The following is a 26,875-nucleotide window of genomic DNA, read 5'->3' on the forward strand; positions in this document are numbered from 1 at the left end:
GGTCTGTGAGATTCCCATGCAATTTCAAGTTCGCTTCACACTGTTCTCCAAGTTCACAACTGCATTTTAATGAGACGCGTCTCTATTACGCATCTTGGTCTATATATATCTATATATTGATATCTATATATCATTTCATGTTTGTTAAGCGTTTCGCTGATTCCATGGTCCTTTGCCGAATTTGTAGATATTGTTGCGTCGTGAAGTTTCTAGTAGCTGGTTGCAGGGCTGTCATACTCGAGGCATATGCTTCGCACTTGAATCAGGCGACGTGCCATTCGTGCGAGACGAGCAATTTTCGTGAATATTCTTGCGCAGACGAACTTCGTATACATTTATACTACTGATGTTGTCTCGATGAGAGAATGGACATTACTTTACATTCTCTATTCAATTTTCCTTTTTATAAAGATAAAACTCAACAAATCAAAAAAATCAAACAAATTTTTAACTTATTTATAAATCCCTGTTTGCTTGATTTCTGAATTTCATTGGATAAAGAAAATATTGATTTGATGCTTAATTGTTTCAAAATTTTGGAGAGTCATTAAAATTGACGACCATTGATCATCAAAGTCGTTTCAGAGTCATAAGGTGTTACAAAAGTCATTTCACTGGCAGTCAGGATCGTTACATGATTACACAGATTTATATCGAGGTCGTGTCATTGCTAGTTAAAGTCATATGAAAGTTACAGCACTGGGCACTGAAGCCTTACTATTACTATTCAAGGTCATTCAGAGACCTCCAAAAGTCATCGAAATCGTATTATTGACATCTAAGGTCACTTGAAAAGCACATATAATTTTATGCTTTATTTGTAAAAATATATACGGACATTTATTAGCGAAGCTTATTCCAGTAATGCATTCTCAAAGTACAGAGTTTAAGAATCGCGAAATTTTCCAGGGTCCAATGGATTACATTGTGAAGAAGTATTAAAAATGGCACGAGCTTACCAGCGATCCAATCGACATAACGTTATTGTCCGGCAAGGGGCCAAGAAGTTCCTTAATAAAATTCAAACTTCCACGATATAATGCGTAACCGTCCCGATTTTCGGAGGCTATTGGCGACGGGAAATACGATACCGGTGCCAAATGGGGTTGGCGATAAAAATTCGTTTCGCCGGCTGGGAATAGCATCGCGTAGAAATCGTAAGGAGACGTGCTTACATGCCAAAAGACGGGAAAACGCGAAATACGCTCTTATCGATGGAATTTCATCTGGACGTTTCTGACTGAATCCATTCCTCAACTTCTGTGCCTATATTCAAAATGTTTTTATGTATGCCAGCTCGCGAAACCAACATTTTCCCCTAAAGTGAAATCTTTCTTCGTATCTATGGTCACGAGAATCGTTACGAATTTCCTCAGATCGTAAGAGCAGAAGATTGTAAAGCCCCTTCGATCTATTTGATCAAAGATCAGCGAATCAGAATTAGAACAAGTAAGATTTTTAGAACATACAAATATTCAAATCGCGATATCTATGGTTATCGCGAATGATAACTGTAATTTTCTGGTTTCTCTTCTTCGAAGCTCCTCTTCTTTGTTTTTCGACGAGAATATGTCTATTCAAGTTTCACTAGGTTTTACCTTTTAGTGTTAAGTATAAATACACTACTGGTTTAAAGCTTGGAAAATACTACCTGCACGTTTCATTAAATCCAAGAATTTTACGGGAAATCTGTTATCTTAGAAATTTTATTCAAACACCTATTGCGATAAACGAGATTATTATCCACGTCTACGATATTAATTTCGAATTAATAGCAAAAGCAGCTGGAGAGAATCTTGCACAATTGAATTAATATCAACGCTTTTTCATCCTTATAGATGCGATTTTCCTCGATGACACGTTCCCTGCGCAGTTATCACATCTTTCTAGCATTAGCATAGCCGTAATCCACTCGCAGCTGGGATGACGCGCAAAGGGCATTAAGAAGTCGTGGTGCATCTGCATCTGTGCAACCGGAATAGCGTGAGAAGCGCATCGACGCTTTTGTTGCGAGCACGCACGATGCTTTGTTGTCTCGCTTCTCGTGGCATTCTGCCATAAGCAACCCCTTCGCAGAATCGACCCTGTCCCGTTTCCGAGATGCGTTCGACGTGACTCGAGTCGAGGGGTAGATCCCATGGCTCCGCCTTAACGTGCTCTACTGTCTGCTTGGCTAGCCTCGTTTCTCGCCAAACACGCGTTCCAGTCTCCGCTTTTTTATCGCTTCAATGACAATGTGCATGCCGGCCAAGGATCGTTGTCTGATATTTCCGTAGATATTTCTTACATAAATGCGATATGGCTCAAGGTAAGGAGAAAGAGTATGTCTTTTCGTGGTGTGAGTTTGAGGATGTATAAACGGAATCGTTTTCTTTCCTTGATAGAAGATGTAATGACTGCAAGTAATAGTGACAGTAGATTTTAGTAATTGTAAAAAAGTTATTTAATGTCAGTCGTGTTGTGTCGACCTTTCGAGAGGCGAATAAAAGAAATTCTTATCAATTTCGATCTTTTCTGAAGCATTCATGTTTTTTTAAGATTTCAATTTCCCCTAAGAAGATTTTTTAATACAATTTGATTCATATTAAGTTTATTTCATGGCTAATTTGGTTTTTGTAAATGACGAGTTTAAAATAAAAACGAAACTTCGGGGAGATACATCGTTGCTATATTACCAACAAATAGATGCCCATTTCCTGCTGAAAAGCACTAGGAAATCTTTCATTTTTAATACAACTTTTATTAGTATTTGATGCAGATTATGAGCATTAAATTGTACGAATTTTTTAATAAGATTCTTAATATGAATTAATGTAATCAATTCACTTTATATCTTATTCCCCATATAAAGTATAAAATTTTGAAAGAAACATATTGCTCATACAATAATCTAATATTTCATATCAGCTATAAAAGTTATCTTCAATGGATTTTCCAATAAAAAGTGTAATTACTTGCTTTTCTTACTTAATCCGACTAATAAAAATTTCATAAAAGATCAGTGTCGACGTCATTTTCTGACTTGGAAGATTTCTTTAATTTTCGTAGGTATACGGGCAGCAGACACGTCGATTAAAATTTTGTAATTCAATAGTCTGTTTACGCGGCATTTGCGCGGGAGTACAATCGAACGCGGGAATTAAATTTTAGCCATTTATGGGAGAACCGAGATACGCGGCGGTCCTTTAACGTTGTATTTTACACCGCACTTAATACCCTATTTAACGCTTGCTTTCGTGTAATTGGACATGACTAATGAATCGCAGATAATTAAGCAATTATTCGATTCCTGCGAATCATTGCAGTTGACTGCGTCATTAACGAGCTTCGCCAAGTCAGCTTCTTCTTCTTTTTGTCTCATTTATCTTCAAATGAATTTGCGATTAACTATTGTAGCGGAAACGAAGAGATCGACGACCCCTCATAGCAGTAATAATATTCGTCGCGATGGGAATATAATTTATTGGCTAGTCGTTACATCGGCTTACATGTTGTCAGGCATGAAATAAGGAATTGATAAGATTCGTTAATGGACTGATTTAATTCATCTCTTATCACTGACCACGAATATAAGAGACATAGGAAGATACAGGAAAATCGTTACATAAGATCGTTTGATTAATGGTAAAATGACTCGAACACATTGTACTGGAGATTATACGAAGTTTGTACGATATTGTAATTTTCTTTTACAATTATCGAATATCCTTAACCCTTTCGCTACAGACAACGTATACATTTCCGTATAACAGTCTTAGGACGACTTTCAATTTTAGTAAGAGTTTAGTATTTGATAGGAATTATGAACTTTAAGTTACACCTATTTTTTGATAAAATCTGTTTAAATTGACTGGGTATGTATATATATTGTTGAGAATTGTGGATCTTAGTCGCCGAAATAAAAGTAAAGGAACACTACGGTTACACTTAGAATTCATATTAAAATAGTTTTAGATTTATTTAATAAACGATTTCTAGGATCTTCGTCGATACACATTTGCACGCGTCTCAGCACTTTCTTTATCTCACCTTTCTTTGTTTCTCTTCTATATCACACTGTTAACGAAACAGTTACATTCATCTGCTTTTCGAGACGCTGTGCACACACATACTTCCATACACTCATATTTACATACGTGTGTCACTATTACACGGCTAATCTAATCTAGCACAAAAAATTATACATATCTCAATATGTATATACTTATAAATATTGACTAATAGAAATGTTAAATAATATTGTTATATAATATTAATTGCTAAAGGCGTATGTGTACGTTGTCTATGATGTAGAATCGTATTAACGTTTCTACGCTTTGAACGCAGCGAAAAGATTAAAGGTCTTACATTCAATGCAATCTTCAAGGACAACGTTTCCAACTTCGTTCGCGAACGTGATCCTTCAATAAAACGAACAACCACTATGATTTAACGTCACAGTACCAGCTTCCGATATCCGGTGTAATATATCCGGTTGATAGCATTTCCGACGGCGAGATTTGTCATCGAGAAAGGTCCGATATGAAAGAATTATCGCCGACCTCTTACCTCGCAGGCATACGTTATCCATAAACCTTGTTCCGATAGAAAGAATTCAACAATTTTTCATATTATTACGATCTACTCCCAAGGTCAAAATTGTGAAGATAGATATACAGAAAGAAAAGAAGAGAATTAATTTTATTACATTAAACTGATGAGATTCTTATTATAATATGGAATATATAGATTGTTTATAGTCTAACGTTTCGAATGAAATATCATTCTCAATGGTTTTTATAATTCCCTAATAATTTTCCTTTGTATTTAATTCCATCAAAGAATGTTACTCGTATAAAAAATCTATTATTACCATTTATGAACAGTCTTAATATTTATGAGCAGATGCATACATATTCCTCGTTGTATTTAATTTTATTAACGGACGTTATCCGTACGATAAATACCAGTAATTATTATTATTATTTCGAATACTCGTATATCGAAACTATGCTCGAACAACCCTCGAACGATGGGGCCAAAAACTCGAAACATTCCATGAGCAGCGGATGATGCATCGTGCAAACACTTGAATCCCTCGAAATGTTCGATGAACGCGGACACAACGCTAATCTACGTAGCACGGTGAAACGATCGTGTGAAACAAATGTGTAAATGTTAGCCAAGGTAAAATTTCCACAGCCCACCGCGTTCGATTCGCACCGTAGTTTGGCCGAGAAGGGAAAACTTGTAATCTCGATACAACGCTGCGATAATACGTTCGCGAGGGAGGTTTTGGCCGGTTCGAGATATGTTATTGGAAGGACGCCAATATCGATGATTTACCATGAAATCCGGTAGTTATTGCGTGGGAAACGCGGTCGCATTATTTATACGTTATATCGAGTCGATACTTTTCCGCCGAGCTGTGCACGGGAAATAAAGCGCTGTCTGTGGCTCGATGAAATAAGCGATTTTCGCGAACCCGTGCACACATGCACATATATACACGTGTATAGATACATTTACGCAGAAAGGAAGGCAAAGGAAGGAGAAATCGATGTCGAACAAGCGTCTCGAATTATTACCGGATGTTTGGCAACCGCATCGATTTGCAGGCCTGGTTTCTCTTTTCCTGTCTATCGATAGGAAACGTGGACCCCTGCATAAACGAAGTTGCACCGAGTTGTGCTCTCCCAGGGTTACGGGAGACCTTGTTCTCTTCTGACGGTAGAATATACAGGGAGATAAAGTATTAGAAGCTGTCTTCTTCGAAAGCACCGCAGATACCGAATTGAATTTGTCGACGAATTATGAGCCTATTATTTTTCTCGTTTCGTAGCACTTTTATACTGCGCTTTAAAAAATTCTCTCTGTTGATGAATCTATTCAACTAACGGCGACCTCGTCGTATCTCGTATCTCGTCGCTCCTGTATCGTAACTGACTCGGCATAATTCGCCGATATAATTAATGTCTGCAAAGCTTTTTACAGTTTCAATGACTTTAATAAAGAATTAAACGAATCAAAATATTTTTATTCTTATTGCATATTACAATTTTTCATTATGCTCATAATTCGCGATAGTTAAGCTTCAAGAACATGAAGCTCTTCGTATTCGTATTTGTTTGTCTTAAATAGGTCAGAGTGGATAACCTTTCACGGTGTATAAAATTCTGGGGCGAGTGTTTATGGAATGGCATATTAAGTTTGCGTTATTCGTTATGCTGCACTTTATGTATAAATATATCTATGTATATATATATGTTAAAATATTTGTAAAGTTAATTTTGGTCAGAATTTAGATTTAATTGGCAACAGGGGGATTTTTCAATTAATGTAGTTGATGCACGAGCTCACTTGAAATAGATAGAAAATTACTGAAAGCACGTATTCGCTTCGAACTCGAGTAGACCAATTTATATTCCGTACGCATATGTATTTTTCCATAGGGATGGTTCAAGCGTTTTTTTACTATATACAACATGAACGTGTTTTAATTAAATTGGTTGAACGTGTTGTACAAACGTTGCAGACGGGGAAAATAAAAAATTAATCGATACTGCAATGAAATTGGAATTTTTTATTTCGACTAGATTTCGATAAACGAAATAGTTTTTAAATCTGTTATCTTGTAATCTATCGACTGAATTTTTAGGATATTAATAAAAAATATATCCACAACAAACTGATTCAATTTTTGTATGAACATTTTATGGAAAAAATACGATGGGTCACATTTTCTGTTTATCATATGACAATAATCGTAAAACCCAGTATTTTGTCAACCGATCATACATTACCAAAACTATCTTTTTATTAAATTTGTTTATTGGATTCTCTTGAAAAATATTCATTTGTCAAAAAATATTAGTTATCACATATTATATATGTATTAGACATATTATTAGGCATACTATTATTATTAGGCCATTAATATTTTCATAAAACTTCATCAATTTATCATCTATTAATAAATGACTTATATTTTCAGATCAAATATATTGTGTTTCTTCTTAATCATATTATGTCAAAGTACATTATATTATTATCTTATCTTTCATCATCAAATAACATAGAAATCAGAAAATTAACGAAAGTGTACATAACGTGTCATTCTTCTGTAAGTGTCATATATAATATAGAATATTTTCTTACCTGGCCAGTTCTCTCTGAAGATGATGAACCCTGGAGCGTGCTCTTTCAGCTTCAGCCGTAGCCTCGCGTACCCGAGCTTCGGCTTCCATTCGTTGTCGTCGTTCGCGTTCCACATCTCGTTGCGTAGCCTCTCTCTGTAACAAACGAATTAGTGTTTCCTATCAGTCAACGTAACGACTCTTGTTCCCGCTATGCAGTCATCTCTTTAATTTTCACGCAGAAAAATCTAGCATCTAATGAGAGTAAACACAAGTACATATTTCCCTTCATCTTCTCGAGCGAATCTATTCAATCCTCATTGAGCCAGTTCTTCTCCAGCGTCGTCCAGCAACGTTCCACTGCCCTCCATACCGATCATCAAGAACCCTTATTCATGTGCAAATTTATTTCGCTTCAAGACCATTGATCTCATCGTGGATGCACTGAAACGTGCACGTTTCTATCCATGTCTCTATCTCTGCAGATGTTCATCAGGCGAACGCGATTCGCTCCCCTCGTTCATGATAATTTTCAATGCTGCTTCCACCCCTTCAAGACTTTGCTGAGTTTTATGCATCGTGAACGCTTTTCGACTCGAACGAGCATAAGCGAGCAGATTTATCGCCGACTCCACAGGACGCGAAATGAATCGTAAAAAAAAAAGGAGAAGAAAGAAGTTTGCCGAGGAAGTAAAATATCGGACAGTAGTCTGTCAGGCAAATACGACCTATTTACGATCTCTTTTCCGTTAGATAATGTTCGTGTATATCGACAATGGGACTTTGGCTTCCGGCAACGTCACGTTAGTTCAGAATTTGTCGATTTCGATTTTATTTCCAGTGGGAAGTCTCGGCTATTGGAGAGTGAAAACTCGGGCTAGTAGGGAGGAAGGCAAATCGGACGAGAATTGTTTACGCGGTTGCGCGATTGATTCGATCAGAGATGGACATTCATGTTAGAGGATTTTATGCTGGAATTAATTTCGTTCGGATTATCGACTGAATCGAAGCTAAATTGATTCATCGTGGATTAGTGGCTTGATCCTTTTCGTTTCCTTTTCTTTGTAGATTTTGGAATTAAGATTTGCGTCAATTGACAATATTTATAACTTGAGTGGTACATGGAAGGATAGATGCATGTTTGTGTAAAAGAAAATGGGACAAAGTTTCAAACGCTTGTTACTACAAAGCTTATGCTTATCCGTTTATGCATTTATGCATTTGTGAAAAATTTAAATATATAGAATGTAATTCTTATTATATTCTTAAACCACGCGAATATATTTAGAGAACGCAAGATGATTTAAATTTTTAATGGAAAAGATGTTCACAAGTATTCTTTGTTTTTTATATTAAAATGAAATATTATCATAATACTTTTACATTAAACAGAGGTAAGTCAAATATTTCAAGTTATTCGTAACTCGAACCATATACAAGCTTCTTCGAATTTGCATGACACAATCTGCACCACATGATTTTCACCAAGAACCGAAAGACAACCGCGAAAGTTTCGTGGGTATCGAACATTTTCCTGATTAAGCTCGGCCCGATCGAGCAGAACGACCCGATAAAGCCAGGATGGTCGGCGTAGGAAGACAAAAGAAAAAAGAAAGACGGAAGAGAATGGAAGGGAGCTCGTCGATCTTCGGCCTGGCCGCTGGGAGGAATTATTCATGAATTTAAATCGAAGCGTTGCACGGTACATTGATTGCACCCTTTCGATTCTGAGCGCGGCTACAGCCTTCGTCTATGCTTCTGCTCCGAGTCCGCTGGCTGTCCTATCAATAATTGCGCTCGACGAATGTGCCGAAAGCAGTATTTCACGCGATTTAACTCAATGTGCCCGCCGCGACTATCGACGTCGATAATAAATTGCCAGAACCGATGGAACTTGGAAAATGCGCGACGAACCGCACCTGTATTGGTACCAAATCCAACCAAACGAGTTTTAAACCGTCCTCCCGGCCTCTTCGATGTTTCAATTTCGTTCGATGTTCGAGAAATTTCCTCGGAATTCCGTTATTTTGTTTGTTAGGTTCTAGTGGATACGTTCGTTCCAGGAGAAGACCACATCGCTTTTTTCTCGTCGGATAGAACATATCGGTGTCTCAGACCGAGTTCCTTGAAAGGCTGCAGAGAGTAAGTTGCTTGATCTATTTGTCGAAATGAAATTCTTCGAGTTTGGATTCTTTTAGATTTTTGTAGAAAAGAGATGGGTAGGATAAATGTTATTACGAAGCATTCTTTCGATATTAGGAAGGTTAAATATCTTCGAGTATTGGAGCTGTTATTAGATTTGCACGTAACTCAATCAAGATTTGTACCTCGTTTGAGTGTTTTACAAATTTTTGTTATCAAAGCAATTCGGTCAATTGCTTACCAATTGTTACAAATAACGACGTATCTCTTCGGTCACTTTCGACTCAATCGCGTTGTTTTATCATTGAAATATTTCTTAAGTTTGAGAAAAATATAAGATGCGTGATATTTGGCAGATCTTCTACGCTGTCTTCCATGTTCCAATTTGAAACGGGAGGATTCGACAGCCTTCTTGCTCTTGGAAGGAAATCCAGTTTGACACATAAACGCGTATTACGCGCAGGATTAATTCACTGTACATATTCACGATGAATTGTGTTGATCGTTTAAAATCTAATCTACGCTACGACAACGAATCAAACGTGCTTTATATCTTACAGCCCGGTCAAACCTCTTCTTCATCCCCGAATTCATTTAATCCTACAAAGAACATCGAATACTACAGCATTCTTATCTTCCCTTGTCTCGATCTTTCAGATCCTCCGATTTCACTAGTAGTTTGCCAGACGAAGAAAATTCAATCTTGCAGGAAATTTGATGCTCTCTAGATCGAACACAAGCGGAAAATTAAACCGGGCCGCGCTTAAAATCATCGTGATCGAAATAGGTGGCGGTCCATTAAGCGGAGTCAGGTGAAAGGCGTTTAGTCGAGGGTCGAAACGGGAGATATCGCGGAATACAATCTGGTAAAAGCTGAGTGACCACCGCGTACGGGGCTTAAGGGACTTCGATCGGATTTATGGAGCCTTAAATCCCGACGAACGTTCTTTTCCCTCGTTGTGCTATTCTTCTTTTTCAGGGGGTGGCCACTCGTCGAGACGTAATGCGATCTTGTCCTTTTTCGGCTGCCAGTCGACGAAAACGCCGCCATTGCGAGGCTTTGAAGGAAGCACAGGCCAACGCGGGTTACTTTTGACTTTGTAACTCTGTCTTTTCTATAATTTAAAGAGGATTTAAATGGATGCGGATATAAGAGCTAGAAAGCTTTCGTATTGAGTTTCATGTAGAGATTTTTCAAAGGCTTAGGACCATTTCTATTCTTTTTGAGGAAGATTTATTATGCTATCGCGAAATAATATATGATAGTGTATATCATAAGCGATATTGTTTTAAAAGATTTCAATAGAAAAGTAATATTTGTGTTGGTGACACATCGACGATTGCTTAGACTATTTCAGCTACTACGCGTATTATGCGATCTCTTAAGTGTTAAAGAATATCATTTGGAAGGTGTTTCTATCAAAAAATAACAATACTTGTGTGCACTTTTCATCGATTGTGTAGTGATGATTATTTAGAAGGATCGTTTGAATTTTACAGAAACGAAACCGATCAATTTCATCAAGATCAAGTATGTGGTTTCAGAAAAATTAACTTTTTTCAGGTTGAACAGTGTTCGACATTTCACTGTAACTGATATATCGGAGACTTTGTTTCTTGGTTTCTCGATAAAATCACGTTCGTGTGGAAACGAAGCGAGGCATTGAAATTGCGGAACACAGGGAGCAAAAATTAAGGAATACAGTAGCAGTGTCCGTGAGAGAGAGAGAGAGAGAGAGAGAGAGAGCTTAACGTATTCTAAAAGGAACGGCATTGCTTACACAACGAGTAAGGTGGGCACGTCGATCGATAACCGCATGTGAGTTTCATTCGAGACACGTGCGTCACGTAAAAAATTTACGTTCCTAACGAGATTCAGCGATGAGCTGTCTCAATGGCGTATCGAAAGGATTCATCGATAGATTAACAAGTTTTTCGACCACCTTAACAATCTATCTTGTACACGTTTCATTTGCATCGACCGACAATTTTTTTTCCTTTCTTTCTTTTCTTCTTCTAGTCTGTATTCACAACTTGGAAAATAGATATGAAATCTTTGATGTTAATTTTTACGAAAATATGATTCATAATCTAATTCCTCGAACATTTGTACTCGATCATTTATCACGGAAAGGTTCATTTATTTACCCGTCCCTTAAATACGATTACTACATCATCAATCACAAAAGAGTTATTTCTCATGTTCATCCCTTCTTCTTTGCCAGCCTTATAATACGCATAACATGATATAATGCTATATAAGCTTGTAGTACTTAGGCTATACTCCTCCTTAATACCTTCTACGAAATTTCTTCCTTGAAATATGGACATAACATAATATATATGTGTCGAAACACTTTATATAATGATGCAATTAATTTTATTCGTAAAAAGTCAAACCATTTCTGCACTATGAGCGAGCCAACTTAATTCGTTCACGTATTCATTAGCAACTAGCTCCGAGCCTGTCATGTTTCCGCTAACGTCAAGTTCCGTTCCTAACTCAATACTCTCGTTAATTATATTCATTCGTCTTAAAATTCCACATTTCTTATTTATCCGCTAATCTCTTAAACACAGTACAACGTTTCAATTCACTTCATCGTATTAACGTTCTCGATTTAATTATGAATAAATTCACTTCACAAGTTCCAATAAGTTGCAATAATCTTTCGCCTTCACTCAAAGCATGTGACTCTTCCAGCTGCCTCATAATATTAGCAATCTTAATCTAACTACGAATAATTTTCGTTACCAAAAATCTCCAAAGTCCTATTTTTCTATCGCCAATACGTTCCTGGAAGCTTTTCCCTTTAATATAAAACGACACACTTCTCGCAACCCAGCTCTTCCATGTGCCTCATAATTTAAATATTTTTAATATAATTACGAATAAATTCAGTTACCGAAAATATCCAAAATCCACTTTTCTATCGCCAATACGTTCCAGGAAGCTTTTCCCTTTAATACAAAGCGACGCACTCCTCGCAACCCAGCTCTTCCATACGCCTGATAATTTAAATATTTTTAATATAAATGCGAATAAATTCAATTATTGAAAATCTCCAAAACCCACCTTTCTATCACCAATACACCAATACACATTTCTTCTCTAAAAATAAGCGACAAATTCTCCTCGTAACTCAGCTCTCCCATTCGCCTCGTGATATAAGTAGATATTCCTAATTGAAATTAGTTACCAAAAATCTCGAGAATCCTATCTTTCTACCACCAATACGTCCCAGAAACAGTTCCTTTTTAACGCAAAGCGACACACTCTTCGCAACCTAGCCACGCAGCTCTTCCATTCACCTCGTCGTATTAGTATTCTTGGTTTTTCGGCGGGCAGGACGCAGCGACGCGTCGGTTCAAAGTCCCCGGTGACTCAGTGTGTGCACGCGTTCGTTTCATTCGAGGCACGTGCGAGCCGCAAGGAAGCTGCGAGTGGACCTCCACGTTGGACTGTCGACGTTGGCTCGAATTAAAAGGATTCCCGATACGTTTCGAGGGCTCGTTGATCGAGTGACAAATTATTAATGAGATTCGCCAATGATAGCGCGTACGCATACTGGAGAAACGCGTGGAGGGCTGAATAATTCAGAATGCGAGTAAATTCTCGGCCACGATCGGATTTCTAGCTGCTTGTACGCGAGGGGATCGTCGTTTTCAGAGGGAAAGTAAAAGCTGGAAAGGCAGGTGAGCGGTCGTGGCGCAAAGGGATTGATAGCTGGGTCACGTGCCACTGATCCTCACCTCTCGTCGTTGGGAAAGCAATCGCGATAAATCTTGCAGGCTCCTTCGCGCCTTCTAGGAGAATGTTGCCCTATGGGAACGTAACTGTGCCATAGTTGTTTTATTACGACGCGTATCGAGTCAATTATCTGCCCTTTTTAAATGACAGACGATGTGTTACGAAGTTGGTCATCGTGTGATTGCTTGTGGTGAGTCGTTCAACGTGATTTGAAAGACTCAGCTTTAGCGAATGGATTTTGTATTTTTGTGTTTAGTATTCGTTTGATAATTGCCTGAACGGTACAAATGTCATTCTATGAGGTTTTCCAGTAGAGAAATTATAAAAATGCGAATTTCTTTCCTCTTATGACGATATCGTATAAACATAGGATCGTCGTTATTTTAGAAACATGAAATATAGAGAAACCAAGATTGGGGTTATTAAAGTTATTAGTTATTCTTATGGAATAAGAATAGAAAAATAACATATTTATTTCATACAAATACCAATGACTTGTCCAAATCAAAATACCAAAATTACATAGATATCTATAAGATCATGAAAAATTAGAAAAATCAATTTTTCTCTTCAAACATTATCAAACACACCGTACACATCCATACAATCCTCGAATTGCAAAAAGAATTACTGTCAAAGACAAAGATTCCACGCATCGCTTTTCACTTAACAGAAAAAGAAGGTAAATTCGTGGCGCAGATGTGAATTATAGAAGCTGGTGTCAAACACCGGACACGTATCAAAGGTAGCCACGACAAACAATCGCGGCACGAGCACAACTGTGCAAACAAGATAATTAACACCTCTCGACCTCGACATTATCGGTGTAGCATACGAGCCTTGCGTACTTTTCCATTTCACGGACGGATTTCACGTCGTTGTTTGTCGACAAACTTGCGATCGATTCATCGAATTGTGTATTCGCGCGAAAATTCGCATTGCAACAGCGCCGATTAATGCTGGCTATGAGTTGAAGCAGTTTTTGCAGGGTGTATGAGTCTACAAGCTTCCAAAGCGAATCGATGTGCGAATAGGAGCGAGTTGGGTCGTTGGACGCGTTAATATTCGTGTTCGTTATGGCTACGAATCGCCTTTCTCTTTCGTTTTCGTTGTATATTCTACTTTTTTAGTTTTTATTATCGACGAAGAATTTTTTGGCTTCGATTAGTCGTACAACGATAATTCTGCAATTTCCTTCGTTTCTTTTGTCGTAAGTGAACAATTTTTTTGCTGTCGTTGCATACTCTACTTGTTTGTTCTGCATTGTCAACGAGGAACAGATAGTACAGATTTTATGGGTTAGCTTTCGTCTGGTACAGTTATATGTTTTCTACAGTTTGGTATAGTGTTACTGTATTTTTTGTGAGAGTAATGCGTATAATTTTGTGACAAGATCGTGAAAACGACACAGGTCTTAAAATTAATTCTTTTTGTAAAATAGACGAAACATATTCGTATTATTAAGTCTACTATTACTACTATTAGAGGTTACGGAGCTACATGATCTATAATTTTACTTCACCTAATATTATGGACATATAAAAAGTGACTCAATATTAATTTTTCTATTTTATTATAATCTACGAGAAGCGTCACACAGATCAACGAATCCTACGAATTTTAAAACTCTATTGTCTCTTTCATTAATACTTTATCGTATTATCCGCATATGCAATTTCGCTTCCAAAATCCAGCCTGGCACAAAAGCTTCCATATAACCATTACCGACCGTATAACAATTTCGCAGTGGTTATCAAAAGAATCGGTAATCGTAGAGCATGCCTCAGTGTAATTCGAGTAACGAACCCAAATGCAAATTTACCTTGCCTCTGGTGAAGAATAATTAAATCCTTTCTCTCGTATTTTCATGGTTTTCCATTTCAACCAGACAGTGTAACGCATCCTTTCGCGATCGAACGGTAATTAGTTGAACCGCGATAAAGGAACCGTAACTTACGATCTTCGACACGACGTTGCACGAATTACAAACGACGTGGTCCCGTTTATTTACAAAATGAACGCCAGGCAACGACGTTTTTCCACGAATTCGTCGAGTTTCGTGCGGTTGCACGATCAGCCTCCCGGTATAGTATTATTTAGGGGTTGTTTTCACCATGATTTATCGCCGTGAACCGCGTTGATACGCGTCGTTACATCGAACCGTGTGCTAACGATGATAACGCTAGTTTCGTACACTCGTTGAAAATCCTGGAATTAGCCGATAGATATACGGGGCTATTCCTCTCGGTATGCACTGTGCGAACCGCGGCTACGTTTTCGGTATTCTACTCGAGAGAATTTGTGAATCGTACGGCTCGCTACAGCAAGAATTCTGGGCATAGCAGATCACGGTTATGGAAGAAATTCTTTGAACATGTTGGAGAAATTCGGCGATTTATGGAGGAATAATATCGTGTAGAATTTTGATTCTAAAATTTCCTTTCTCAATTTGAATTTCAGTTTATTTACGGCGAGAAAACACATTACAGTATACAATATTATATTACAGATTACAAGTTATAATAGAATTATGAATTAAGACGAAGTACGGTACAAAAAGTACTTCGTTGCTCTCCAAGTTTGAGAAAATATAATAATAGATGGATGTGCAATGTTGGTATTTAACGCAATGCGATTGAAACCAGCAGGATACCCAAATGATTTGACACTGCATAGGAAGGAGATCTTAGGATAAGGTATGATATCGCAAGTTTCTTCTAGCAGCGACATTGATTTTGAAATTATCAATAATTTCAGGGCAGTCTATAAGGACGTTAAACACTTTGTGAGAAAATAGAACGTTTGTGAGTTATTCTTGTACATTCCAATTTAAAGTTGGCTTATAAGGCTAAGAGTAGATATTATGGGTCGATAATCATGAAATGTGAAAGGCATGGATTCATCACAGTACTAAAGTTTGTATAAATAATAATTTTCTTTCTTGCAGCAGCATCCTTAATCTTTTCAAATAAATATATTTTTCATATTTCGTAGTCAAATTGGATCTTTTACATGCAAAATTGATTTCCTCGCTGTTCTACGTGTTTTAAAAATCTAAGAATATTTCGCAATGTTTATCAATATTCTTACGATGTTATATAATTCCTTGCTAAGATAAAAATTGTTTTCGAATAAAAATAAAAATTCATAGCATGAAATTTACTTTTTGAAAATTAATTTTGTCGTTCAATGTTGCCTAATCTTCTTTGTCAAATTTGTTAATTTTCATGAAAATCCGAATGTCCCTTCTACGAGAACTCAAAGGTTGTAGTCACATAAATTTTCGATATCTCTCAATATGCAATCGTCACAATAATCATAGTAATTTTACAAGACATAACGCCATAGGTACTGACATTAACGATACTCGGGTTAATCAATCTTCAATTACTTGGACGATCTTGATCATAAGACAGAGAGAGAGAGAAAGAGAGAGAGAAAAGAGCGGATGAATAGAAATCGTGGAGGGTTTGTGTGAGCTGAATCGGAAGAGATTCAGCGGGCGTGATTCAAATCGTCAAAGTAAACTCTGTCTTTTACGAACGCACGAGGCGCATGAATGCTTCATTCATCGGCACGGAAAGCGGCCGGTGAATGGGTGTCTCTCATGGGCGCAGATATCTACGCGTGATACCTGCGGCAGAGCTTAAATGGCCCATGAATTTCCTCGTTACCTTTTTCTCCTTGTCCTTTCTCCTCTTCCGCCTCGCATTTTTATCCTCCAAGCTACCGTGTGCTCCGATTTCAACGAGAAACTGTCGAACAACGGTATTCTTTTAACAGAATCGGTGATATCAATTTTCTAAGATGAGAACAGACTGTGTTTCTTCTTTTCCTTCAAAGAAGCGGGATCTTCGACGGTTGAAACAATTTTACAGGTTTTTCATCGAGTTCAAAGGATAATCATCGTTTCCATGATTTTGTAGAAAAGAAGAAAATTACAGATATTCGAAGGTGAAAATAAAGAAACAATCGTAAGAATGAAATATTTTTTTTGGCAAAGTTATAATTTCTTCTTCTTCGAAATTCAAGTTAAACAACCCTTCGGCCTTATAGTTATAAAAAAGACTAATCCAAACTTCATCTCACTCTTCAGAAAAGAACGTTTCTTCTCCGCAGAAATATAACGCACTTCGAGTTTTTACAACCGCGGTGTGCACGACTTCAATGTTGCTCCCTCGCAGGGGAGAAATATTCTAAACTATAAAGAAACTACGAAGCGCCAGATACGGAAGAAACGTAAACGCCTCCCCTTTAACTTAGCAATTTGACCTAAAAACTTGGTTTCTACCACCATCGTGAAATTTCTCTCTTGCTTGAAAATTCACGCTTTAACATTTCCCAGTTTTATACGTCGTCGAAAAAGAAGACTGCTGGTTCCGTTCGATTATCGTACGACTTTTTCTACGGCCACAGCAGCTACTCTTTCAAAGGACGCGGATCGAGGGACGTAAAAAGTTACGAAAGTACAGAAGTTACGAAACTAGCCGGGACGGTTTTGTTACGGGACAACGGTTATGCCCCTGCTAGCTAGACAAAACTTTCTACCCGATTGTCGTTTATAGCGCGAGACGAATATCCAAACAAGTTCAACGGTACGATTCGCCGCGAAACTCTTCCTGATGTTCGGAACGAATGGTCCGGTTAGTTTCCAGCAACGAATAAAACGTTTCATCGCTGGAATTTTCAAAGATAATCCGTTTTGCTCGTGTAAGGATAATAAAATGAATTATGCCTTCCGTTTGTATGGTGTTTTGGTTCGCCTTGGAATGTCGTTTACTCGAATATGGAAGCTTTATGCGATAGTAACTTAATAGAAGTTAGATGGCTTTGCAGGGCACGCGTGGTCGCTTTAACCGTTGATGTAAATTTCCTCTTCAATGTTTCTACCGCTCTATTCGGGGAGTTTAAATGGCAAGAAGAAATAAGAAATATCTTTTACTGGAGAACGAATATACGGTTAATTGTTATAACTAAAGTAATTCATCTTTGCTTCTAGATTCATCACAAAGTGGATATCAGTTTCAACTTTTCGTACGAATAACAGAAAGTAATATGATTTTATAAACAAAGCTACACTAAACATTTTTAAAACCGCAAGGAATGTTCTAGCGACAATAAAAAGTATAAAATCACGATGCAATTATGCTACTCGTAATACAACATACTTTCTAACGAACTCAAAATTACTCAACTTCGATATCTCAAAAGAAAAATCACAATTTTCCAAATATATATCCATCGTTCTGATCTTGAATCCGATACACTGTCCTTAACCTCGAATCGTTCTATTCGCACAAAGCATCATATGCAACCCTGCAAATTCTCAATCGATCTATATATGTACCTTTATATTCCCCATTCACGTTCTAACCCATATACTGCTTCATTATCCAGCGAAAAAAAGGAAGAAAGGAAGGAAGGAAAAAAAGAAGTGAAGGCTGGACGCAGCATGCGTGTTGTCGGTAACGGGTCGAGAATCGAAAGAAGCTCGCACGGCCACCCCTCTCGAGCGACTCACCCTGCTCTGCTTAGTGAGGTTGGCGCCCATCAGCCGGCGATTCTTCGTGGCGTCGAGGACGTTCCGACGGGGGGTGCCCTCTCCGCCGGGACATTCCCGTCCTGAGGGTGCAGAGGGATTGACCCCTCCTGCTGTTCCCCAACGGTGCACTCGTGCGGCCACCCTGCCTATTGGGCCCTCCACCAGTCCCCTTAGAAGTCGTAACGTACTACCCCTGCACGATAGTCCACTACCACCACCACCACCACCACCACCACCACCACTGACACCACTCGTAGTGCAGCTACCAACGCCGTTACTACCACCGTTATTATTCTTCTGCCCACGACTGTCGCCGTGTTCGTTGATAGTTCCACTGTCGTCACCGATAACACCACTGCCACCACCACTCCTGTTGTCGACACTTTCACCCTCCACCTCCTTCGTTTCCAGCCTCGTTGTATGTTTCGTCTCCTCCACCCTCCCCGTTGGTCTTTCTCCTGTCACTTTCGCGGATGATCGGCGTCCTCGTGATTCCCCACGGTCTCCGCCACCCTCTGGAGAAGCGCGTCGCAGCTGTCTCGAAATCGTTGCAGCTGCAATGCAACTGCTCGATCGACGAACCTCGTGTCGCTGCTCGAGCCTCGTGGCTCACAAACGCTTTTCTCTGCTATGAATTTATTCCGATCCTTTTTGCAAATGGTATTCTTTCTTCAGAAAAAAGAATCTCTTGAAGTGGAGATCTTTGTTATTGCGAAGATTTCTTCTTAATTTTGACTTGTTTAGAAATTCATCGGATATGTCGATTTCTGATTTAAAAGAGAATTTCGTTTATAAAGTTGATGGTATTTATGGAAGGATAGGAGGGTGGATTAACTTCCTGGAAGACTCTTGCTCGTGATGGTGTTTTGGATGGTTGATGAGTGATCTCGTGGGTTCGATTACTTGTAGAAAATACATACAAAAGATATATCACGATCTGGAGGTAGAGGATTTCGCGGTTGAAAGCGAGCTACGTTCTATCGCGAGTAAGGCAACGATCTTTTTAGATTAGGATCGGTAAAATTTCGGATCGGCCATCAGCTGAACACGTTCTCGTTCATCTCTGTGCATCGCTCGAACGTACCAGGTGTCCGCCTGTCAACTCCCATTACACAGTCTGTTCACTGTCATGTCCCGGTAGACGGTACTCGTCATACGAACTCGTGTTCACTGGACATCGATACTCGCACGTCGCTGCGGCCGACAGCGAGACAACGAGCCACCCTTTCTGTCCTTCAAAACTCCGATCGATCCTCTCTTTCGATTAACTAGCTCGCCGACTGTTACTTAAACCTCCACTACCAGTTAAAACTTTGATATTTCAGGCATCGAGCGTTCAGGAAACTTTTAGCAAAGTCCACATATAAAATATTCGAAGTTCTCTATAGAATATTCCAACATTTATTCATCCCTTATTTAAGCATTCACCAAGTTCTCAAAGTTGCAATTTAGAAGATCGCAGAATAAAAGTATAAAAGTCATTGATAGGACATTTAAGAAATTGTTCAAAACTATCCAAGCGAAGAATATTTTCTTATAGTGGAAAAGCTAGCTGAGACGAGCGAAGGTGTCACGCGCGTCAACGACGACGACGAGGATCGGCGTGGAACAGGGCGAAAACACGAGCTGACGTCCGTGTGGCGCGCTGGTTGCCGACCGACTGACTGCCTATCGCCGATTAACGGCCTCCCTTCGCCGTGTGTCTGACTCACTCCAACCCTTGGGGAGGATTTTCAACGGTGCGCTTGCGTGGCTCGCGCATGCATACGCACGGTGGAGCGCGTGAAACAGCGCTGCTGATTCTCCTGTTCTTACACGTTCGAAAAACGTTCTACGTATATCTCTTCGTGGTGTTTTCTTTTGCTTCGTTCTTTCACGTTTCCTTTTTGTTGCGCTTGCAGTTTGGTTTTAAAGCAAAAGAGATGATGGTAGTGGTGGTGACCGAGGATGGTAACGCGGATGGTAGTTTTTTTAGATTTTTTTAAGGATCCGAATTTTTCGCGGTCTTTGGCGGTTGAGAAAGTTTCTTGTTCGAGATTTTGGTTTCATTTTCGAGTCTTTTTTTTAAGGAGGTATAAAAGTACATTTGTAGCGTATCGTTGTTAGGTAATTCACAATAAAAAATCTAATAACGAAAGACTAACTGAAAATCTCTAGTTTGTACGAACAAACAAGGTAGCGAGATTATATTAGAAGTTCTGTATCGATTTTTCTTGAATAAGTACACTCAATCTCTATCATGAATAATTCCATCATTTGATGGTATTTGGTGATTGAGGAAATTTGTGGTTTGGGATTTTGGTTTCATTCTTGGATTTTCTTTTATGAAGTTGTAAAAGCCTTCCTTTTAGGCAATTAATGAACAAACTAAACAACGAAATTCGATTACGAAATTCGTACTGATTTTTTTTTTTTTGTTCAATAATTTACTCAACTTCTATTGCGAATTATTCTACAGGACCAATCGAATGACCAAAAATGAAATAATCTTATAGACTGATCGAAAGTTTTATAGATTGACGTGTTATTTGTTACACAACAAAAAAAGATTAAGCTTGAGACTATCGTTAGATAGAAATATACAAACAATATATGTGATTTTCTAATCGTTTTTGGTAGCCTAAAAGAATTTCGAATATAGAATTCAATACGATATAATAATACATATGATATAAAAAATCATGTAGACGGTAGACGAGCAAGATTTGCGTTGATTAGGGTCAGTAAAAGCAACTCGGCCAAGCAGCGATCTAAATCGCTCAAGCTCATTAGAATCCACTCCCTCGTAAGACACTGGTAATTACGTAAACAGGGTATGAAGACGGTCGCTATGGAATCGCTTAGATTAAGGTCTCGTAATCTCATTTCCTATCCTCTAATAAATTCATAACATCGATTGACCCCCGATATCCTTCGCGGTTAATCCGCTTTATGACATTTTAAAACTGATTAGGGGATTGCGTACACATCAACTGCCCCTCATAGAAACCGCCATTATTTTAAAAATTCAACGACGAACAATAGTCGCGTATCAATCACGTACGAAATAATCGATCGTCGTGATTTATTATCGCGCGTTTTACCACGGAACGACGTGAATTTTATTTTAACGGCGGAGTATTCGAACATCGTGATTTGCTAGAATTTTCGTCGGAGGGTAAAATGGCGTTACCGCGTTTTATATTTATAACGGGAATTTTTCGCTGTCCGCCGCGTTTAATATAAGCCGCTGGGGTCAGAAATATTGAGGTTTGACGACGTTTACAAATCGCTGACGGCGAACGACGCGGTCGTTGTTTCGAACGAGGGATTCTGTTTCGTGAGATTATTCCCTGCGAGCTGCTACTTTGAGAATTAAATTGAATGGCATGGATAGCGGTGTTTGTTACGTCGACATGAACCAAGTTTGCAAACCTGACGCGAAATGAGTAGCAGCAGTTGGCGAAATAGCTGTCAAAGACTCGGCGCGATGAGAAACTTAAAAGCTCTTGACGCGTTCGTCGAAATTAACCGTCGTTAAGATACATACATTTTGACACGGACAAATATTTCTTGATGCAACGTCATTCACATTTTAAAAGAAGAAAACTTCAAACTAAACAAATGAAGTTTCTAACTCTCTGATATTAAAACAGTGATCGGAAGATATAAACTAATATAAACTAAGGAAAAATATTATCTTAAAGTGTCGACAAATTAACGAGTATTGTTATAATATCAAATATTTATATCACAAGATTTCACACGTGAAATAACTCGTGAGACAATAACTCTTCTAATTTGTTGATGGACTGACGATCAATCAGGAGTATCGTTAGACCACAGAGACAGTACTAGAAGATGATAAATACACGTTGGTTTCTGAAGGAAAGCGAAACTGCCCTGTTCGATCGATGCGTCCGTTGCTTCGCCATTCCGCAAAGTATATTAACAGGTTGCCAATATCCCGATGGCGAGCAGGCACGAGGATCCACGGAGGGCGACATTGTGAGGCAAACAATTTAATATGCGCCGCCTCTCAACGAAAGTCCTTGCTAAGGACCCTTTCTCGGCATACCTTATCTGTCTTCTAACAGTCACAAAGCCGAGATCTCCACGTTTATTGGAAAGTTCTACTGTCGTGCGATCCCCGGCCAGGATGAAAGGTGCTTCCGCACCCCCGTCATCATTCCTCCCTCTCTCTCCCTCTCTCTCTTTCTTGTTTCTCTCCTCTTCTCTGTTCTCATCTCTGTCCGTCCCGCATCATCGATACAGAGAAGCCAGTAGCTCCGGTGCCCCTTATCTGCCGACTGTTCAACGTTTCGTGGTACGCGGGCCTGATTCGGTAGAAAGCGGAATTTGCCTGGCATTTCCCGTTTTGAGAGATTGCTTGGATCTTCTCGAGCTATACAATTAGACGAGATAAGACATCGCAGTCGTAGTGGAATTTTATTCGGCGTTGAGTCGGATTTCACTCGGTTTGTTCTTCTCTGATCTTTGGAAGTTATGGAAGAGCTAGGGTGTTTCGGAGAAAAAGGGTGGTTTTAAGTCACGGTGGACGCGATTCAGATGTTTAGTCAAAGAGAACGACAGATTGTAGGAAATGAAGAATACGACAGAACTGTGTATCTAAGGATTTAAAATAAGAAGAGAAAAATTTCCTTGAACGTCTATGACGAATTTAGAAGAAAATAAATCGTGAATTATGCTGATTATACATATTGTGGTATGAGAAACGGTGGATATTTGGTTGAAGAAATTAAATTTTTCTAGAAATTAAAGAAGGAAGAGTTGCTCGCATATTAAAGAATTTGAGATAAGGAAAACTATGTTGATTAGGACGAATTTAAGATATTTAGTAAAAAAAAAAAAAAAAAAATAATTCTTCCAGAACTTAACAAATAAAAGATTGATATCCAAGAATTTAAAATGAAGAATTCAAATGAAGAATTATTTATGCTAAATATTATCTTGATAAGATAGAAATATGGAATTTTCATATTTTTGTGATCTTCGATCCCGGCACGTTCATTCCTTTGCACGGTGCATTTTTTTTCATTTACTGCACTGCTTCGAAAGCATGCCACCTTCAAAGGACAGCTTGAACAGCTGGATTTTGTGCCTCCCTTGTTCTTTCCTTTTTCTACCAGTACGGTCGACCGACATATGAAAGACAGAACGTTCGCGACGGCGAAATTCACCAAATGAATCTCGTTTTATACATATGCCAGTCGCTGAAACGTCTACATTCGACGATCAATATCCTAAGAATTGGTTTCACTTCAAATTCAAAGCTTCTAAAAATTGGAGACAAAAATTCAAAAATTTTTCCAACCTAAAATCCCAATCGCCTAGAAAATCAAAGACAAGTTAAATTCTCCTCAGTCCTACCTCACACCTATTCAAGTGTACAAATTTAAAAAAAAATCACGTTATCTCGCTTGAATACGTTATACTCAGACACGGTGGACAACAGAAAATTTGCCAAACAAAAAACACAAAAAGGCACCATAATATTCCAAAATGTATTTATATTTACCAAAAGAAACGAATAAACATAGGATATACCACGGAAGTGGTGAGCGTTATTAATGCGGTAAAAAATTGTTAGTGCAGAAGTTATTAAAATTCGTTTCTGCACATCTTATTCCCGGAAGAAAAGTTGTGCAACGTGACGAAGCTAAGGTTCAAGACACGCAAAATGCGTGTTGTTACACGAGGGTCGCGAAAACAGCGAGGAAACGCGACGAGCAACCGGTAACGTGTTAAGTCACACACGGCTCGTTTCCACGCATAACAATGTACGAGAGAAACCGGCAGGAACAATGACGTATGCCGATCATAATGCGCCGCTGTGTACGTCTTCATGGCAATTAGCATGCATCCAGCGGAGCTTAGGCCACGTTGAGGGGGTGTCCGAATAATCCCGCGTGATCTACGCACGTTTCCGATACCCATATGCACTGTGCTTATGCCAGTGCTTGCCGCAAACCCCACGTATACAAGTAGCCCCGTATTACGTCCACGTGGGGGGAACAAAGAGGGCGGAGCCCTTTGAATAATTTCCCTTTTTACTCCGGGGAACCCACCCGGCTTTATTTGTTTCCCGCTGAAAATCGATCAACCATATTGCTGTAACCACTGTTTAATAACGATCTACTTCAGCCAGAGGATTTGCTGTCCTCTGGAAACAGAGCGAGGATCAGCGGTGATCGATGATGATTAATTGAGACGTTGCGTACGATATGAATTAAAATAATAATTATTATCGCTAATAAGTATCTTTGGCTTCTATGGCCAAATATAATTTTCAACTTGACGTATTGCACTTTTAGCGAAATATTCCTTTTTGGATGAAAAGTAATGTTCGTGTACAGAAATCAATAAGAGTGAACTTATCGTGTCTTTTCCTGTGATGCTCAATCGTTGAATACTTATCAGTTAAATGTTGGTTGCTCGGTAGGATATATTTAACAATATTCATTGAGGTTCGTCAAATAAAAAAAGACATTAAATTTTCAGAATAGAAAGTAGTATTCGTTAACCTGTTCCTTTATTCTACTCACGTTCCTGTAGGAAGTAGCGAATGGTTAGAACATACATACCTGAAACAGAAGAAGAATATTCTCATCAGCGATGCACTATGAAACGAAGGATTAAGTTTCCTCACGTACTATGATCAATCAAGCTGACACAGTGTACAATTGTAAATGTTTGTAAACGACTCGATCAATTCAGAAAAATATGCTATTCGAGACTTCGGAAACATTGCCCTACATCCTTCTCATCTTTTCATGTTTACCGCGAACCAATTACGTGGCTCATTTCATTTCTGAAACTTTCACCCCATAAACTTCAACTATGTACGCAACTTTTATGATAAAAACCTCCGCGCTTTGAAACTGTGATTTTTGCATTCTCCTCGTCAAAAAGTACCATATTTTGCAATAAGAAAAATATGTCACAAAGTCGTAATGCTCCAAAATAAGATTTCGCCAACATGTTTTACGAAAATGAATTCCGTATAGCGAGATAGGAAGCGTAGCAAACAACGTAAGCGTCGCAGACGAGGATCAAAAGAACGTGGCGTTTCTGTAAATCGTAGAAAGAGAGAGAGAGAGAGAGAGACAGGGGAGAGGGAGAGAGCAGCTCTTAATACAGGAATTACATGTCGGGGAGGAAACGTGACGAGACTTTTACGACAGGAAGGAAAACGTTGACGGCGACAAGAGGAAAATTCGAGATTTGATATTTCGGCGAGGACTAGCTGAAGACTCTGCACCGAGCAAAGCGGAACCGAGTCTCTCGGTGAATATGAACAAGAAACGAGTCGAGCGATGATAACGCTGAAGAGCTTTCCGCTGTACTGTATCGTACTTACTACGTGTGAAAGTATGAAACGACTCTCGGCGACTTGTAAGCGTACAGGAGAACGACGATTAGCGGCATGCAATAAAATAACTTTTAGCGAGCACTGTTGCGCGATACTGGCTCGTTTTTTACATTGTTGCAAGTTGCAAGTTGTTGCACTTTCCAGTTCTGTCGTCGTTCGTGTCGATGTAAATCACGCGATTCTGCTGTTCTCTTCAATTTGGCAGTGCATCTGATAGACGATTACTTAGTAGCTGAATCATGGTTTTTGTTCAGGTCTGGAGTTTTATATATGTTTTTAATTTTAAAATACGTAAGTTGCATTATGCAGACTTCTGTGAGCACATATGATGGTATATCATTAATTCGTACACTATGACGATGGATTTTTCGTTTATTTCAAATTCGAGGTTCATACGAATGGATATAATCAGATACGTCTTTTGATATTCTATGAAGTGGAACTTAAATAGTGTGATTAAATGGTCCTATTTAAGATAAGTGTACGACATTGAATGGCTCTAAAATGTTTCAAATGTTGATATAATTTCCAATAATCTCAACCATGAAATGGCTATAAACATTATTCAAACGGCCTTGTTATGACCTTGAATAACTTTCGAACGAACTAGAGTTCCTCTGTGCTTGCCTTTGATATTTGGACAAATATCTGATCACAATAAACGTATATCATTTTGTGGCCACCTGCTACGAAAACATTTTTGGCGAACAATCGTATATTTCGTAAATAAGGGCGCGTCATTGGTTAGGTTAGCTACGTTGATGTTTTTGCTCTTTGTCCCCACCATAAACAGGGGTTGGATGATGCTCGCCGAATAATTGGTAGGGCAGTAATGACAATCATTTAGATTTTCTCTGTGGTTATTCATCTCCGGTCATGCGTGCAATGATATTGCAGGGAATCGCAAAGATCCACCCCGAGAAAGACAGCTATATCTTTTTTCTTTCATTTAA

At 38.7% G+C, this 26,875-nt stretch overlaps 1 protein-coding gene across 13 annotated transcripts in view; it reads right to left on the reverse strand.

Annotated features, from left to right (window-relative positions):
- LOC122573649 overlaps positions 1–26,875 on the reverse strand; it is a 391,847-nt gene that overhangs the window by 34,544 nt on the left and 330,428 nt on the right. For 12 of the 13 annotated variants that reach the window (XR_006318791.1, XM_043740306.1, XM_043740304.1 and 9 more), the window contains one exon: positions 7,138–7,295. Coding sequence is in view for 12 of the 13 variants with exons in the window: in XM_043740306.1 (XP_043596241.1) it covers positions 7,138–7,295 (158 nt within the window). In the remaining variant the exon portion in view is untranslated. The remainder of the gene's footprint in view (positions 1–7,137; positions 7,296–26,875) is intronic. The other variant, XM_043740309.1, reaches the window with a different exon arrangement.

Source organism: Bombus pyrosoma, linkage group LG12 (genome assembly GCF_014825855.1).
Source record: "Bombus pyrosoma isolate SC7728 linkage group LG12, ASM1482585v1, whole genome shotgun sequence".
Taxonomy (NCBI): Eukaryota; Metazoa; Arthropoda; class Insecta; order Hymenoptera; family Apidae; genus Bombus; species Bombus pyrosoma.